This window comes from Melanotaenia boesemani, chromosome 12 (assembly GCF_017639745.1).
Source record: "Melanotaenia boesemani isolate fMelBoe1 chromosome 12, fMelBoe1.pri, whole genome shotgun sequence".
Lineage (NCBI taxonomy): Eukaryota > Metazoa > Chordata > Actinopteri > Atheriniformes > Melanotaeniidae > Melanotaenia > Melanotaenia boesemani.
Genome location: NC_055693.1, coordinates 18,080,530 through 18,096,166, shown reverse-complemented (window position 1 = coordinate 18,096,166; position 15,637 = coordinate 18,080,530). Strand labels below are relative to the sequence as shown.

At 37.5% G+C, this 15,637-nt stretch overlaps 1 protein-coding gene across 2 annotated transcripts; it reads left to right on the top strand.

Annotated features, from left to right (window-relative positions):
- The first annotated feature begins 417 nt into the window (after window positions 1–417).
- LOC121650779 (glutamate decarboxylase 1) lies at window positions 418–13,049 on the top strand. Of its 2 annotated transcripts, XM_042002506.1 has the most exons (17): window positions 418–888; window positions 1,557–1,724; window positions 3,305–3,367; window positions 4,406–4,561; window positions 4,938–5,180; window positions 5,292–5,382; window positions 7,399–7,511; window positions 8,225–8,340; window positions 8,476–8,555; window positions 8,639–8,693; window positions 9,152–9,268; window positions 9,392–9,456; window positions 10,258–10,336; window positions 10,452–10,601; window positions 10,698–10,805; window positions 10,975–11,064; window positions 11,255–13,049. In XM_042002506.1, the coding sequence occupies exons 2-17, from the start codon at window positions 1,652–1,654 to the stop codon at window positions 11,426–11,428; spliced, it is 1,773 nt and encodes a 590-aa protein (XP_041858440.1). In that variant the 5' UTR covers window positions 418–888; window positions 1,557–1,651; the 3' UTR covers window positions 11,429–13,049. The 2 variants fall into 2 exon arrangements, with proteins under 2 accessions (XP_041858440.1, XP_041858441.1); XM_042002507.1 differs by lacking the exon at window positions 1,557–1,724.
- The last annotated feature ends 2,588 nt before the right edge of the window (window positions 13,050–15,637 follow it).

The window sequence follows — 15,637 nt, the reverse complement described above, 5'->3', positions numbered from 1 at the left end:
TTGTGGTGTGGCCTATTTGTGCTCTGCTCCTGCAAGAGTAATTTCTGGTTTCTCACTGCCACCTTGTGGATGAACCAGTTTTCGCTCTCTGGGAGTATCAGGTTACATCTTCACCGTTCAATACCTCTGCACAGAAAGTGAAGTGAAAAGATGTTTGTGGCAAGTCATTCATTTAATAACACACTTTATAGTTATTTGGAAGTATTTGTGTTTTCATAATTCTCAAAAAGGGAGACTGTTCACAGTGTTGGGGAGGGGGTATTGAAAAATTAACGGCAAATAAAGGAGCATTTGTAGCTGGCAATTGATGCTCTTTAGAGAGTATTATTCTTTTCCCCCACTAAACAAAAAAAAAATCAGCTCCCTCCCTCCTTCCTTTCTTCGATCCTGGTCCCTCCTCACGTAAATGTTGCTCATAGCATCAAACCTAAAGTCCTTGTTCGTGACCAGGATTCAAAGCAGAGCCCTATAGGAGACAATCAATCAACACTTCCCCCCAAAAAAGTCACACTTGAGGGGCCGAAAGCGGCGCCTTTCATTGGCAAACTGGCAGACAGCCTCCAGACGGCTCTGCTCCACAAACATGCCGCACCGGTGGTAGAAGTACATCAGCCGTGCGCAGCAACAAAAAAGACGCCAGACAAGGTTTTGTTTAATAGTCAGCAATTGAAAGCTTCTTGTCCAACAGCGAGGTCACCTTGAATGGAATCTAAAGCGGAGAACTGAAGCTCAGCTTTTTTTTGTTTGTTTGTTTTTTGTTTGTTTGTTTTTTTCCTCGTATCCGTGGAGTGTGGACTGCAGCAGTCTCTCCTTCAGGATTTAATTTGCTCGTAAATTCACTTTCTTGTTTGTGGATAGCACCTGTTCACCTGGATCTCCGTTAACACGGTAAGTGACTTTATGCATTAGCGCCGTGTATAAATAATAAATACACTTAGAGATGTTCTAACAGGTGTTTTATAAGACTGTCCCACGAAAGATAACAGGTTTGATTGCTGTGATTGCGTCTTAGTTTGCGTATAAAAATTGACCTGTATGTGATGAAAAACAGGTTGAATTTCTCTGCAGGGGTTTTGGGGGTGGGGAACTCATTTCTTATTTTAAGTAACCATAATTTAACACCTTGATCAATCCGATTTATGAGCATTTAGGGCCCTACTAATTATACAGAAAGAGAAAACTGCAGCTGCAGTTTTAACTGTTGTTTATGGCCTTGTCTCAATTCAGTTTGGATGATTTTGTATTTTCAGATCAAAAATGTTATTATCAATATAACACATATGATGCTCTGATAATCAGTACAGGATTTTAAATAGTTAGATTTGGGCTGTTTTTCCTTCCTTCTTTTGTGATATTGCCCTCCACCCCTAAATCCTGTGAATTTGAATATCAACTTGTAAGACAGGCTGTGCCCTTGTTGTCTACAGGTCTGTGTCGCCAAGTTGAGCATCTCTTTCAGTGTTAAAGAGCCAGACATTTAAGCAGGCACATTCCAACAGTAGCCCATAGTTTTTCTCTTTCACTGTCAGTTAGCCTCACTTTTTCCTCTTTGATAGCATAAGGAGAGATTTTTCGGGGAAATAAAGAGAAAGACAGAAAAAAGTGGCCAGGCTTTTTGAGGTGAGGACTTTGGCTCAGGGTCTCGGGAGAGATGGCGGCGTCTGCACCCTCCTCTGGCGGAGAAGCGGATCCCAACTCGACAAATTTATGGCCACCGGGCTCAAGTAGGTCTATCACAGATAAAATGCTATTTTCACGTGTGCTATTTACTTTGTGGGCAATGCCATTAATCATTTTCCATCGAGGGTGAGAGAAAGGAGGAGGGGATGGAGGGGGCGGGGGTCCGCTGCCGTTTGAGAGGTCTTCGTTCGCCACAAATCACCGCTGCATTTCATTCACCAGACGGACCTCCCGGCATCAGTGTGACAGACGAATGCTGCTGTCAGAAACACAAATGTCCTCTGCTGACATTACACTGAAGGCAAGCTGGAAAACATGCCTGAGGCTGCGAATCATCTAATCCGACAGGATATTTTATTACAACAAATTATTATTATCATCATTATTATTATTATTATTGTTATTATTATTATTATTATTGTTATTATTGTTGTTGTTATTTATTGGCGGAGTAATGCATTGGATTTTTCTCTTTTGGTTGTTTTATTTTTTTCTTAGGCTATTTGTGCTCTAGAAGAACTAAGTGCCTGCATGGAAAATTGCCCCGAAGTGCCTGTTAATTCAGCCATATTAAATAGACTCTAATGGCACTCTTGAGCGTTATAGCCTTCAAGCAGGGGCAATGTGGAGAGCGCCGAGTCCTTTCATTTACAGCCAGCAGCAAAAATAGCCCCGATTCTCACAGTGAATAGAGGTTTAAAATCGTGTTACAGGTGAAAACACAAAAAGCCCAGTTTTATTTTAAATTCGATTTTCATTTTTACTTTTCATAAAAGATAAAACCTCACACACTTTCGGAACAGTGCTATATGAATCCACTATATCTGATTTTAAAACCTTTTTTTGTGCAAAAGCTGTTGGGCTGTCAGCCCATGCGTGTCTGATAGAAAGCAATGATTACATCCTATTAGGCCCGCGCATTACCTCCATTCTGCACGTCTGCAAACGCATTGTCTGCTCTGAATCCTATTTGTCAGCACATCAGCTCTCTTTTTTAAGTTGTCTTTGTTGCCTATCTCATCTCCTCCAGATTTTCTTTCGGGGGGGTGGGGGGTATCATGCGTTTAGTGAGCTGAACAGTGAGGGCAATGATTTATCTAATGATCCAAAGCAAGGGTTAAGATATGGCAGCGGTACTGATCACCACCACCTCCTCATTGTTTCCTCCTCTCTCCTCCCCTCTCGACCTCCCTTTTTCCCCTCCTCCCATCATCCTAAATTGCTGCTTTTTGAGGATTTTGCCTTTGCTCCCCATCCAAGGTGCCCCATCCCCTCTCTGACTGGAAGCTCTTGATAACGCAGTAATTCTCTATCTGTCAGTGGCCAGCCGGCTCGCGTCTACCCTGCTCGCATTTTAAGCATCTTTTCACTCAATTAGATCCTCAGGCTGGCGTGGATTTAAAACGTCTAATTAATTCGAAGTCCTGTGGGTAGTAAACGGTGACACACAAGATCCCGATTTCCGAAGACTATGTTAAAATTAAATCCATAAAGCCCATGTAATATTGTTTCAGCATGCTGCATCACTCAACCCAATGTCTCTTCATTTAATCTCATATGTTAAATGTAAAAATAATTACATGAAAAACTCTAATAAACTGTTTTTCTTTCAAATAAATATCAGGCTATGATGCGTGGTGTGGGGTTGCTCATGGATGCACTAGAAAACTGGGAATGAAAATATGTGGTAAGTTCGCATTTTTTGGATCTATTTTGTTAACAGTGTGCATTACGTGAATGAGCAGAGAGAGATAGGCTTCAGTCTGTGTTTACAATCATGGCTGTGGGCTTCACGGCCTGCATAATTTTACTCGCGGCACCGTGCACTGAAGTCTTACACATTTTTAAATAAAATTAAGATAACTGAAAAAAATCAATAATAGCATCCATAATTTGGTTTATTAAATTAAAATCACAATTTATTTCTGTAATTCAGCTGGCGTTTAGAATAAAAAGAAAAACATCTGTGTGTTTTGTCTTTTTTTTCCCTCAGCTTTGAAGCAAATTAAATAGGAAATTATGTGGGATGGATTTTCCAATTTCCGCTTCGAGAGTCTATTTCAGTCTCATACTAACTAACCTAGGACGACCTGACACCATTGAATGTGACGCACCAGTGAGCAGCTCAGTTTGCTGGTATTTTTCTCCGACACGTTCTTCTGGTTAAGGCCTTTAACTATTCTGAACTAATTAACTTAAAAAAAATCTATGAGATACCAACGAATATTTATTTTTAAGTGGTTTTTTTAGATCTCAACAGTTATTAATGAGCAATTTCCCAACGAGATTTATCTTACTTTATTTGTTTTCTTAATTTATACCTGCTCTTATCTTGTAGGCTACTACTACTAAAATGTTCCTTTATGGTCAAAGCTATTATCAGCTAGCTCCTTCCACTAAGGCCATGCTTTAAAATGAATTTACAGCTGCTATGACAACGATTTGTTTTTGCTTGAATGGAGTTTGGTGCTGATGTCACTGGGCTCACCCTCCCACCGAGCCCCCGCCTATATATAGGCCCGGATGGCTCCCTTTTCTCATTAAGAAATACACAAAAAAAGAAAGAAAGTTAAGTGCAGATCCCCGGAGAGGAGATAAATAGGAGAAATGGGGGAAGAAAAGTAGGCCCATTAGAGAGTCAGTTATAGTGGAGAAGCTGCAGTCTTCATCATGTTTAGGAAGTGTAACCATTCTCCGGACACCTCTCCCTCTTGTAATCGTTTAGGATTCTTACAGAAGAATAACAGCCTGGAGGAAAGAAGCAGAATTGTAAGCTCCTTCAAGGAGCGCACAGCCAAAAACCTGCTTTCCTGCGATAACATCGGAGGAGATGCGCATTTCAGGCGAACAGAAACCGACTTCTCCAACCTTTTCGCCAGAGGTAGGTTCAGGAAAACATCGCTTTGATTTAACATTTACTCATTATTTCATTTTTTACCATAAAGTGTAAATATTTAGACCAAATAAATGCAAGAGTGTGTGGACATTAGTCTCAGTAATACTTAAACATAATGGTTTTTTGCATCTGCTGCACGTTAGAAATATGCTGAGTGGGAATAAAAAATAAAACATATTCAGTACATTTTATACTTAAAACCAAACATATGAATAAAATGGATCCATAATTACCAAAAATCCTGCATTTCATTTTAAAACATATTATAAAGTAAAATTAATAAAGGGATTGTGATTAAAACATTGATCAAAACGGATCCACATTAACTCTATTTTTTAATTATTTTGGGGGGGATTTTTAGATCTGTTACCTGCCAAAAATGGAGAGGAGCCCACAATGCAGTTCTTGCTTGAGGTTGTGGAAATCCTCACCAACTACATCCGGAAGACTTTTGACAGATCCACCAAAGTGTTGGACTTCCACCACCCCCACCAGCTGCTGGAGGGCATGGAGGGCTTCAACCTGGAGCTGTCTGACCAGCCCGAGTCTCTGGAGCAGATCCTGGTGGACTGCAGGGACACCCTGAAGTATGGAGTGAGAACAGGTATAAAAACCTACTCCGATCAATAGCCATCATTAGATTACTGTTAGATTCACAGATGCTAAGAGGCTTTCTGAGGATTGTGCTAGATTGTTACTTCTTTATCAATCGCAGGTCACCCCAGGTTCTTCAACCAGCTGTCCACTGGATTAGACATTGTTGGTTTGGCAGGGGAGTGGCTCACTTCTACAGCCAACACTAATATGTGAGTACAGTTGAGATTAATCCCATTTTATTTGTACTCATTTGTTTTTCAATGGTCCGTGAAGAGAAAACACTTTCAGTTGGAAGAATACTTGAAGTGACATACAATAATTACTGTCTTTGGCCGAGTAAAACCCCCAGCATGCTTTAATAGACTGTCAATCAAGCATAAAATAAAAAGCACAAAAGAGGACATTTGTACAGTTACACCCCCACGGTACTGTCAATACTGGTCTGTGCTTATAGGAGATGGGCACATTATTCAGCCCTGCAGGCAAACTAAATTGCATATTGATTAACATTTGCAGTTTACATTGTGTCTTTGTTTCATGTTATGCAAGTTCCTGTGACATAACAACACACGGATAGAAAAAGAAAGCCCCATTTAGACCATCTGTACATATTGCGAGAAGCCATTACTAGCATCTAATGAGAGTTTTGTTACTACAATATCTTTTTCTCATTATTTTATTATTCTGTCAAACTGTTGGTTAAATCTGATAATTAGTTCTTGGTGCTCACTTTTATTTGAATACATTCAGAGGTGTTTATAATATTCTGACCTCTTACATATGGACACGGAATGGAAGAATCATGGTTTGCATAGCTACTAAATGTGATTGCATTCTGCACTAATGCATGCCTCATAAACTGTTAGCTTGACATAAGATGGTAGATACTATTTCAGGAATCCAGGAAGTAAGATTTTGTAAGAACAACACCAAAAACATAAGACTTATGTTCTTTTACTTCCCTCTATTTAACTTTGCTGATGGTACACAATGAATTAGTCTAACAAACAAAAGTGAAACTCACAGTTTCGATGACAGTACATCCACACATTGGTCGCTTATCCATTACAGGGTTACTAGGCAACAGGCAGGATATGCCTAATTACACAACAAGATAAAACAGTTTTCTTAATGCTTTTAAATCCACATGAAAATTCACTGAAGACTCTCCAATCAAAGTCCTTTTAAAAGGTTATTTGTTGCAGTTGGACTTCATAAATAGAAAATCTATTATTTTCTTTTGTAGAACAGATCAGTTATCCACCTAAAATAAGAATAAATTATGGTTTGCTTGGCTGAAAATTACCTCGACTGGCTGGTTTCTACATTTATTTACCTTCTAGAAACCAAATGTAACCACTCATCTAACTGGTTTATAACTGATAACATATCTTATAACAAAGGTCCTCCTAAACGAAAAGATCCCATAAAGACAACATTTAGACTTTGAGACAGCAATAGCTGTGTATACTTTCATTTTGAGCCTTTGTGGCACTTCTCAAACTTCCAGTAATCAACATGTTTTTTCTTTTAGACTACTTTCCTCCAGCTGGTTCAATTATCAACCCCACATCTGTCCTTAAACAAACTCACCCATATGTCATTGACGACATCACTGTGGATGACTTGAACCAGAAGATGAAGGCTGCTTACACTCTAATTTACTTTTATTAATTACTCCATCAGCCCTAATTATCACTGGCAGATATTGACTGACACTAATAGACTGACAATCACATCCAAGTCTTACATAATCAGTGTGAGTGAGCCTTGTCAGCATGAGTGAGAGCAGTGAAATAAATACATGACATCTGTAAGGTGGCATCTGATTTGTTTATTTTTCCTCCCTCCATCATTCTGTGTGTGTGTGTGTGTGTGTGTTGAAGATGCTGTGAAGCACAATGTGATATACTGTATTGTTCCTCTGATAATTTTACTGGCCTTGCGTGAAAGGACAACATACTTATGTAATTAGGAGAAGAATTGTGTGGAGAAGATGGATGAGTCTCCCTGTACTGTAACTCTAAATTAACTGTACTCTTCTGTGATGCAGAGCAGCTTTAATGTAGTTCGATTTATATAAGAGGAATTATATAAAAAAAGAAATGCTGCACAAAAACCATAAACAAGATTTACAGATTTATTCAGTCTCTGAAAAAATATATCATCTTTAGGTTCAGTTTGGGCTCAGTCATTGTTAAATTTGCTCAATTTGTCTTTTCCAGGTTTACTTATGAGATTGCCCCTGTTTTTGTGCTAATGGAGCAGTTGACACTCAAAAAGATGCGAGAGATCATCGGCTGGCCGAGTGGAGAGGGGGATGGAATATTTTCTCCAGGTAAAAGCACAACCAGTGAGCTTAGAATGACGATGAATGGGATCTCAACACCCAAGTAAATATTTCAAAATATTATGTTGTACTATATCACTATATATTGTTGTTTTTTTTCCCTACTATTTATTTTTTACCTCTAAATAATCTTATCAAGTATTTATAACATTAAAGTTTTAGGAGACAAGCAACTTTAGGCAAGGCCCAGAGAAAACTGCCAAGAGAGATACAGGGTGAAGTACTGTATATATATAACACAATGAAGCTTTTATGCAAAGCCACATTTCAGAAAAAAAATCACTGCTAATCTGAATTAGTCTATGTCCTGTTTTGTATTCAAATAAAGAATAAACATCATCATTTGGATGATTTTATAATGTTAGTTTCTAATCTGCAAAATAACAGAGAATGAGGATCCAAATTCAGGTTGATACAGGAGCAGAAGTTATACGGAGTACGACAGTCAGCAACCAAACAGGCACAGAGTGGGCAGAAAGGACCAGTGTAAAAGTCCAAAATCAGATGAGGAAGCTTCACAAAGACAGAAAGCATTTTATTTTAAAATAAAACAGGAAGTTGTAAACAAAAAGCAAAATTCAAGATTAATGAAAGCTGACAAGTAAAGGTAGTGGAGAACCAGTTTTTATGTGCAGTGAAGAGAAGATTAGGCTGTTTTTGTAAATCTGACATTTATTTACTTCACTTCACCACTTCAACAGGAGGTGCCATTTCCAACATGTACAGTGTGATGATCGCCAGATACAAGTTCTTCCCTGAAGTCAAGACCAAAGGCATGGCGGCTGCACCCCGACTGGTCCTTTTCACCTCAGAGCATGTTAGTGCAACACTGTTCTAATTATCATACCCCCAGCTGAGAACATTTACATTGAGCTGGACTTTTATTTTCCATGTCCTTAGTGTGCAAGCAGCTCTAACCTGCTTAGTGACTGATGATCTTCTGTTTTTGCAGAGCCACTATTCAATCAAAAAAGCAAGCGCTGCTTTAGGCTTTGGAACAGAGAACCTGATCCTTCTGAAAACAGACGAGAGGTTTGCTTTGCCTTTAACCTGAACTCTCACGGTATGGACATTTATTACAAACCTGATGGCTTACTGCATGTCTTCTTTCCTAGAGGGAGAGTTATACCTGCTGATTTAGAAGCCAAAGTAATTGAAGTCAAGCAAAAGGTAAATATCAGCAATGATGAGTCAAACTTTTATTTTGCTCCATCCATTACTCCCTGCTAAGAAATATTCACATGAACTGTGGTGTTTACTTGAAGCAAAAGGAATGCTTAATGTCCTGGAGCAGGGAGGCTTTTCAGTGAGGGGACAGCATCTGTTCTTTCACATGAAATGCTGGACTGGTCTAAATGGTCTCTCCTGGAAATATTACCTTAAAGGCAAAATGATGTAATGACTAGAAGAAATATAGGGCAGTTTTAGCCCAACAGTAGGTGAAGACAAAGAGAAGTGCATTAATAGAGAAATGTTTTTAACTCATCTTTTTGATGTCAACAATCATGTGAAGAAAGAAAAAAAATACACACACGTTTAATATCTATAATTTATATATAGATATATACAGATTTATCTTCTTTTATTAATTGTCATCATCATTTCTTTTTCATTGTTTTGGGTTGCAGGGTTATGTCCCAATGTTTGTAAATGCCACCGCTGGTACCACTGTCTACGGGGCCTTCGACCCCATCAATGAAATCGCAGACATCTGTGAGAAGTACAACATGTGGCTTCATGTGGATGTAAGATAAGATACATAATCTCCAAGACACAAATTTAGATTTCAGCTTTCTGTCATGCAGATTATATCAAGTCAGTATATCAGTATCTCTAATGTTGTAACTATTCTGTTGTGTCCTGTTCAGGGTGCATGGGGAGGAGGTTTGTTGATGTCCAGGAAGCACAGGCACAAGCTGAATGGAGTAGAAAGGTAAAGAAACACAGTACATGGTCATATTAACAATTTAACAAGGTTTCTAAATAAGTTGAGTGAAAATTCTGCTGCTCTTAGAGACAAATTCTTATTTTTTCTTCATCTCAGATATTTACATCATTACAGTATATGGCTTTAATAATATATTATAGATTAGAAGATAAGGGATATTAGATAAGTGAGAAGTAAAAAGACATTTATGATGCAGACATGCAGCAAAACCTAGAAACAAAAATTTTGAATGTAACTTAAAGTACCTCGAAAAGGAATGAGGAATTTTTTATTTAAAGACATGTTGTGACTTACAATATGAGCACGTGACAGGGCTGATAGGGGGCAACTGGTTTAAAAAATTAAGCTAATAAGAAAAATGCCTGAATAACTCTTTGTAATGGCCAGCAGGAGGTGACTCCTCTAGTTCAAGTCATAATTATATAGAAATATCAGATAATAACCCTTCCGTTTTATTACCAGAGAAACATTTTTACTGTACTAGAGCCTAAAAAAAACATCATTATGTTTTTTTCAGATTCTCAATTACATCCACTACACACTTAAACAAACATACATATAATAAAATAATAAATAATATAAACATATAATTTCTGTCTTATTTAAACTGATAGATTGATGGGATGGATGTCACCTTAACTCTTAGCTAGACTCCATGGTGCCTTTCTTTTTTTAATATACAACACTGCTGGATATAATATACCAAAAAAGCCTCCATTCTCTGTTGCTGCCTCCTAAGATGTCATTTCTCTCCCTTTTACCAAGATGCATTTGCTCTCTGTGCAGGGCTAACTCAGTCACCTGGAATCCTCACAAGATGATGGGAGTGCCACTGCAGTGCTCTGCTATTCTGGTCAGGGAGAGGGTGAGTGTGTGGCCTTCACTTTCCAGCACTCCCACCACTGCACATTTACATGAACAAGCTCAAATGCATGCATTTTCCTCCTGCTTATCTCTCATCACCACGATTTCTGTTGCAGGGCTTGTTACAAGGCTGCAACTCTATGTGTGCGGGCTATCTCTTCCAGCCAGACAAACAGTACGATGTTACATATGACACAGGCGACAAAGCTATTCAGTGTGGACGGCATGTTGATATCTTCAAATTCTGGCTCATGTGGAAGGCAAAGGTGCATGATTATCTACAGCCTACTGTTATTCTGTGCCTTGATCCCCTGTACTGCCATAAATAGAATATTAATTATAATGTTTTATCTACCTAAAAGGGAACAGTAGGATTTGAGCAGCACATTGACAAGTGCCTGGACCTGTCAGCATACCTCTACCATAAAATAAAAAACAGAGAGGGCTATGAGATGGTGTTCAATAGTGAGGTAAGGTTACTTTCAAATGGGTTTTTAATGTTTAAACAGCTGTAAAAGTAAAGCATTGGAATTTTAATGTTTTTTCCGGATTGATCTGATCTGAGAAATGTTGAACTTACCTACAGCAGTTGTTTTTTTCTTGTCAGCTTGCATCTCAAATGTTGTTTTCTCTCATCAGCCACAGCACACTAATGTCTGCTTCTGGTACATTCCACCGAGCCTGCGTGGCTTGCCTGATGGTGAGGAGAAGCGTGACAGGCTGCACAAGGTAATGACTCATTAATCTGTGTGTTAAGCCTCATTTCTAGTTTCTCTCCTCTCTAAGGTTGAGTCATACAGGATAGCTTTTAAGGATGGATAAGGAAAAGTGTAGCAGTTATACATCTTGGTTTTTAAAAAGCACCTAACAGTTAAAACAAATCTTTTGCTTAGTAATTCTGCACAACATTCTCCAACAGGTGGCCCCTAAGATCAAAGCAATGATGATGGAGTCAGGGACTACGATGGTGGGCTACCAGCCACAAGGAGACAAAGTCAACTTCTTCAGAATGGTCATCTCCAACGCTGCTGCCACCAGGTCAGACATCGACTTCCTGATTGAAGAGATTGAGCGACTTGGGCAAGACTTGTAAGAGCCACCTGTAAAGTGAAACATTTCAAAACCATGTTTTTCTTTTCCAAGTCTTAAGAACCTCAAGCTTAGCTTTGTGTCTCCTTTGTCCCATGAAGACGTTGAGATTTTCTGGCAATGCACAACAAACAATGATATACAAAGTGTGTTTCTGTCAATTCTGTCTTTAGCAACAGTGATACTCAAAACATTTGCACACAAGGTTCTCTAAAGTAAAAAAGGGTGAGCACAGTGGGATTCTTACTAAAGTGGATGTGCGTAAAGTGGAAACATACCACAATGTAAATGTGATTAGTTTAATAAGGAGTCCTCTGTGTACATGAGGACAGCCACCCTTTTCTAAAGAAAGAAAGAAAAGCGAGAGGAAAAAACTGTCACAACCCCTCTAATGTTGCTTTTGAACCAGGTTTATATAATTTGCAAGTCCTGCTTTAATTATTTGCGTTTTAGACAGATTTCCCACTTCTTTTAAAACAGCTGATGATTCTGTACATAGCAGCACTGAAGAATGTCCTGAAACTGTCAGTCAGTACCCAAAACAGAATCAAATGTTGATGACTTTCAGCAGTAATAGAGCACTTTGTAGGAAACCTTATAGCATTAACATTAACAGCATTAAAGAGAATATATAACATGTAATTATTAAGATATATATGGTTATTATCAAGCCAGATGTGCCAGAACATCATAGCTTTTATATTCCCTTAAAATTACAAGTTGGACCATAGAACACAGTCCCTGTAAGAAGCACCGTTACTGATGTGTTTTTAGACTTTTGTGTAGATTGTGTATATTATTGTTACATTGCCTTTGTGCCAAATGTGTCCTAGTTTTACAGTGAACAAATTCTATATGTAAATCAACCATGAAGTACATTATGTGATAGACTAATAACTCAATTTATATTGAGAGACTATAATTGTGAATAGTTTATCTGCTCTTTTTTCCATTTGTAATGTATCCTTCTTCCTGTTTGGAAACTCTGCTGTATTATATCGTATAATGTTTTGGATAATGTCTTTTAGTGTATTTGTGAACCAAAGAAGGGTTGAGTTAGATTAAAGAATATGTATGTAGCCCTTATTCTCCCTTATGGACAAATTCAGATGTTTATATAAGAATGCCTAATTTACTGCCATTAACTTTAGTGCAATCTATATTGTGTAACTGTGCAATGTCATTGTGATTCACTGACTGATTGTTGGCAAAACATTCTGCTTAAAGACCTGCAGTCAGCTGCGGCTGCTGGTGTTTTATAAAGGATAAAAAGCACAATGCTAACTCATGAATGTGGGGCAGCTTTAAATATTGGGACATATGATTGTCTCTGTATGATAATATGTGATGTGGAGTGAAACAATAATATGCAAAATTTTGTTTGGTACAACATGCTTTCAATAGGCACACTTTAATGTTAAGGAAAACTATGTAATCACTTATCATGAAGCATTTTTGCTTGAACAATGAAATGCAAAGTGTTTGCAACTGTATTAACACGTATTATACAATTGTACATTCCTAAATATGGTGGGAATAAATTTCCCTTATAGTATTCCATGTAGGCACTTTACCAGAATTATATTACTGCTGTATCCACTAATAAAGACATGAGCTGTAGAACATCTGGTGGCACAATTCTTTGCTATTTGAGGAGAAGAATTACTTTTATGCATAACTCTGCGTATATCAAACAATGCTGGTGTTAGTTGTTGCTATGCTCAAATGTACAAAGAATATGACGGCTAAGCAAACCTTTTTATTTTTTTACATTAGTAAAAATGTAATGCATTAAGGATTCAGGCTTTGCTTCGACAGTAAATCAGGCTTATGCTTTGAAAACAACAATACAAAGAACAAAATACATAAAAAAAAACTTAATATGTTCACTGTGTGCGTAATCATGATGTGACTTGTGTATGCAAAAAACTTTCACAAAGTAAGAAATGAGTTTTATCTTACATAAAGATATATAAGGCATTTGCACAATTCTAATGAGCTTGAAAATCAAGATTTAGTATGGCCATCTTTCATCACTCTGTCCTATTGCAAATAATTTTTGCTCCAGTTCTTCTGGCATATAAGCTTTGTCTTACTATTTCCCTTTTTTAAAAATGTATTTTTAGAGTGAAAAGTAAAATGATCAACTTAAGGTCAACTTAAGATCCAGCTGCATCCCTCAGGTTTGTGTCAGGTCTTTGCTGTATTTGGTCTTATTTAGCAAGGACATGACTTTTAGATACTATTCATCTTTTGATTATTTTGTAGACCTAACACTTATTTTGTCCTCCACTTCCCCATTTAATCAAATTTCACCACACAAACGCCTGCAAAGTTTTCACCTAAAAGCTCTTTAGAAGTCAACTTGTTAGTGCAAAAATATTGTTTTATGTCTGGTCAACTGTTTAATGTCAGTCTTTTTTGTCTTTCTAGATATCACTATTGAAATGAGAATAAATTATTTGTCTGTGTTAGTGCTAAAAGATAGAACAAAATTAATTGTAGCTCCTCCCCTTGACTCAAATGCCTTTTTAAATGCTTGACTAATTCAATGCCCCAACAACAAATGAAAAAAAACACCCTAGATATATATATTTTTTTTTTTTACCATTGCGGTAGTAATTTGTTCATATGTACATTTGTACCTTTCTGGCCTGACAGCTGACTTTCTGTTATAATCTTAGTGGTGGTTAGAACAGTTTACCAATCCCACATATTTCATAAAAAATCCTTTTAAAATGCTTTTAAAAAAATCAGAAAGGGTGGCAATTATCCTGCGGCGATGATCAACTCCATCACTTTGCATTATTATCTGAAGTCTGCTTGTTAAGAGTTTAAAATTTCATTGTGGAATATTTAGAGCAGCCCATTGGCAGATACGCAACATAATATTTTTAAAGGTTTAGAGTCACATGACACTAAGAGCTGTGTTTTCCTTACCTTAGAGTAAGTCTTTTACATCTATAGATATTGCAGGTTTTAAACGGTTATGTTCCTACAGTAGCCTAGAATAGACAAAGCTAATACTGAAAATTAAATTCAGTTGTTTGCAGTCTTCGATTTTGCCACTTCAAGTACTTCCTGCATTTTTCCTTGTTAAGTATAAACAACTTTGGAAGAAATGTCTAAAGGTTTTTTACCATTCCTACTGCTCCTCAAAAGCCCTTAAAAGTATTTTTTCCATCACATGACATGAAAACTATGTGAAAAAAGTAGCTATCTCGCAGTTTTATAATCTTTGTTGCATTTGGATTTTTATTAAGCTGGTACTTTGAAAGATTTGTATCTTGCTTTTCTATATGATCTTAAAACCCCTAAACAAAAAAATGTAAAAAGGACTGAGGTAGTTGTATGTGGTATAAAAATAGAAATAATCTGAGATGTGAACTTCTACAGCAAAGGTTAAAGTTTAGATAAATGTGCATGTTACTTTGCATTTTTTTGTCACTCTTTTTCCTTGCACATCTTTCAGTCCACTTAACTGTTATCACCCACTGATCAGTTTAATCACCACTGAGGGGCTTTTTATTGTCTGAAAATCTCACAGCAGAGATTTCATGAGCACCTCTTGCCAAGTCTTTCATTTCTCTCTTTATGCACACTTTTGTCATAAAATCATTCAACTGTGATCCCTTAACATTTCTTCCCCCACGGATCCTATTTCAAGGATCTGCCTCGCTGTGTTTTATTTCGATACAGTCATAGAAAGATCGACTGTTTGAGTGGCTCTCCTCCCTCCCTCCACCAGGCAGATGCTATTTCTTTGTTTCATGCTTCAGTGCAGCAATCATTACCGACCTGATGTCAATGGCTGCTTTGTGAAGCTGCAGGGAAGAGGGGGTTCAAGGAATAACCACACAAAAATCTCTGAATAACCTCTGACTTCTTGCCATATCTGAAGGGAGAGTGATCTTCTTTTTTATTAATGCTCTATTTATTTTGTTATTGTTCTTTGGATGGTTGCAAAATGAAAGTTAAATGTGCAAAAGAGTAATATTGTGGCTAATTTGGAAGCAGGTGCTGGAGATTATTATAATGATTTAATGCAAATGAAATCAAGTCTTTAGCTCCTGCAGTCTGCCACAGTCTAGTAATTCTGGACATGAATGAATGTTCCATAAACAGAGTCAATCACATCAGTCAATGTACTCGGTGAGATGCTAAATCAGCTTAATTAAACTGGTAACAGTAATAGTAACTGGGAACATTCATA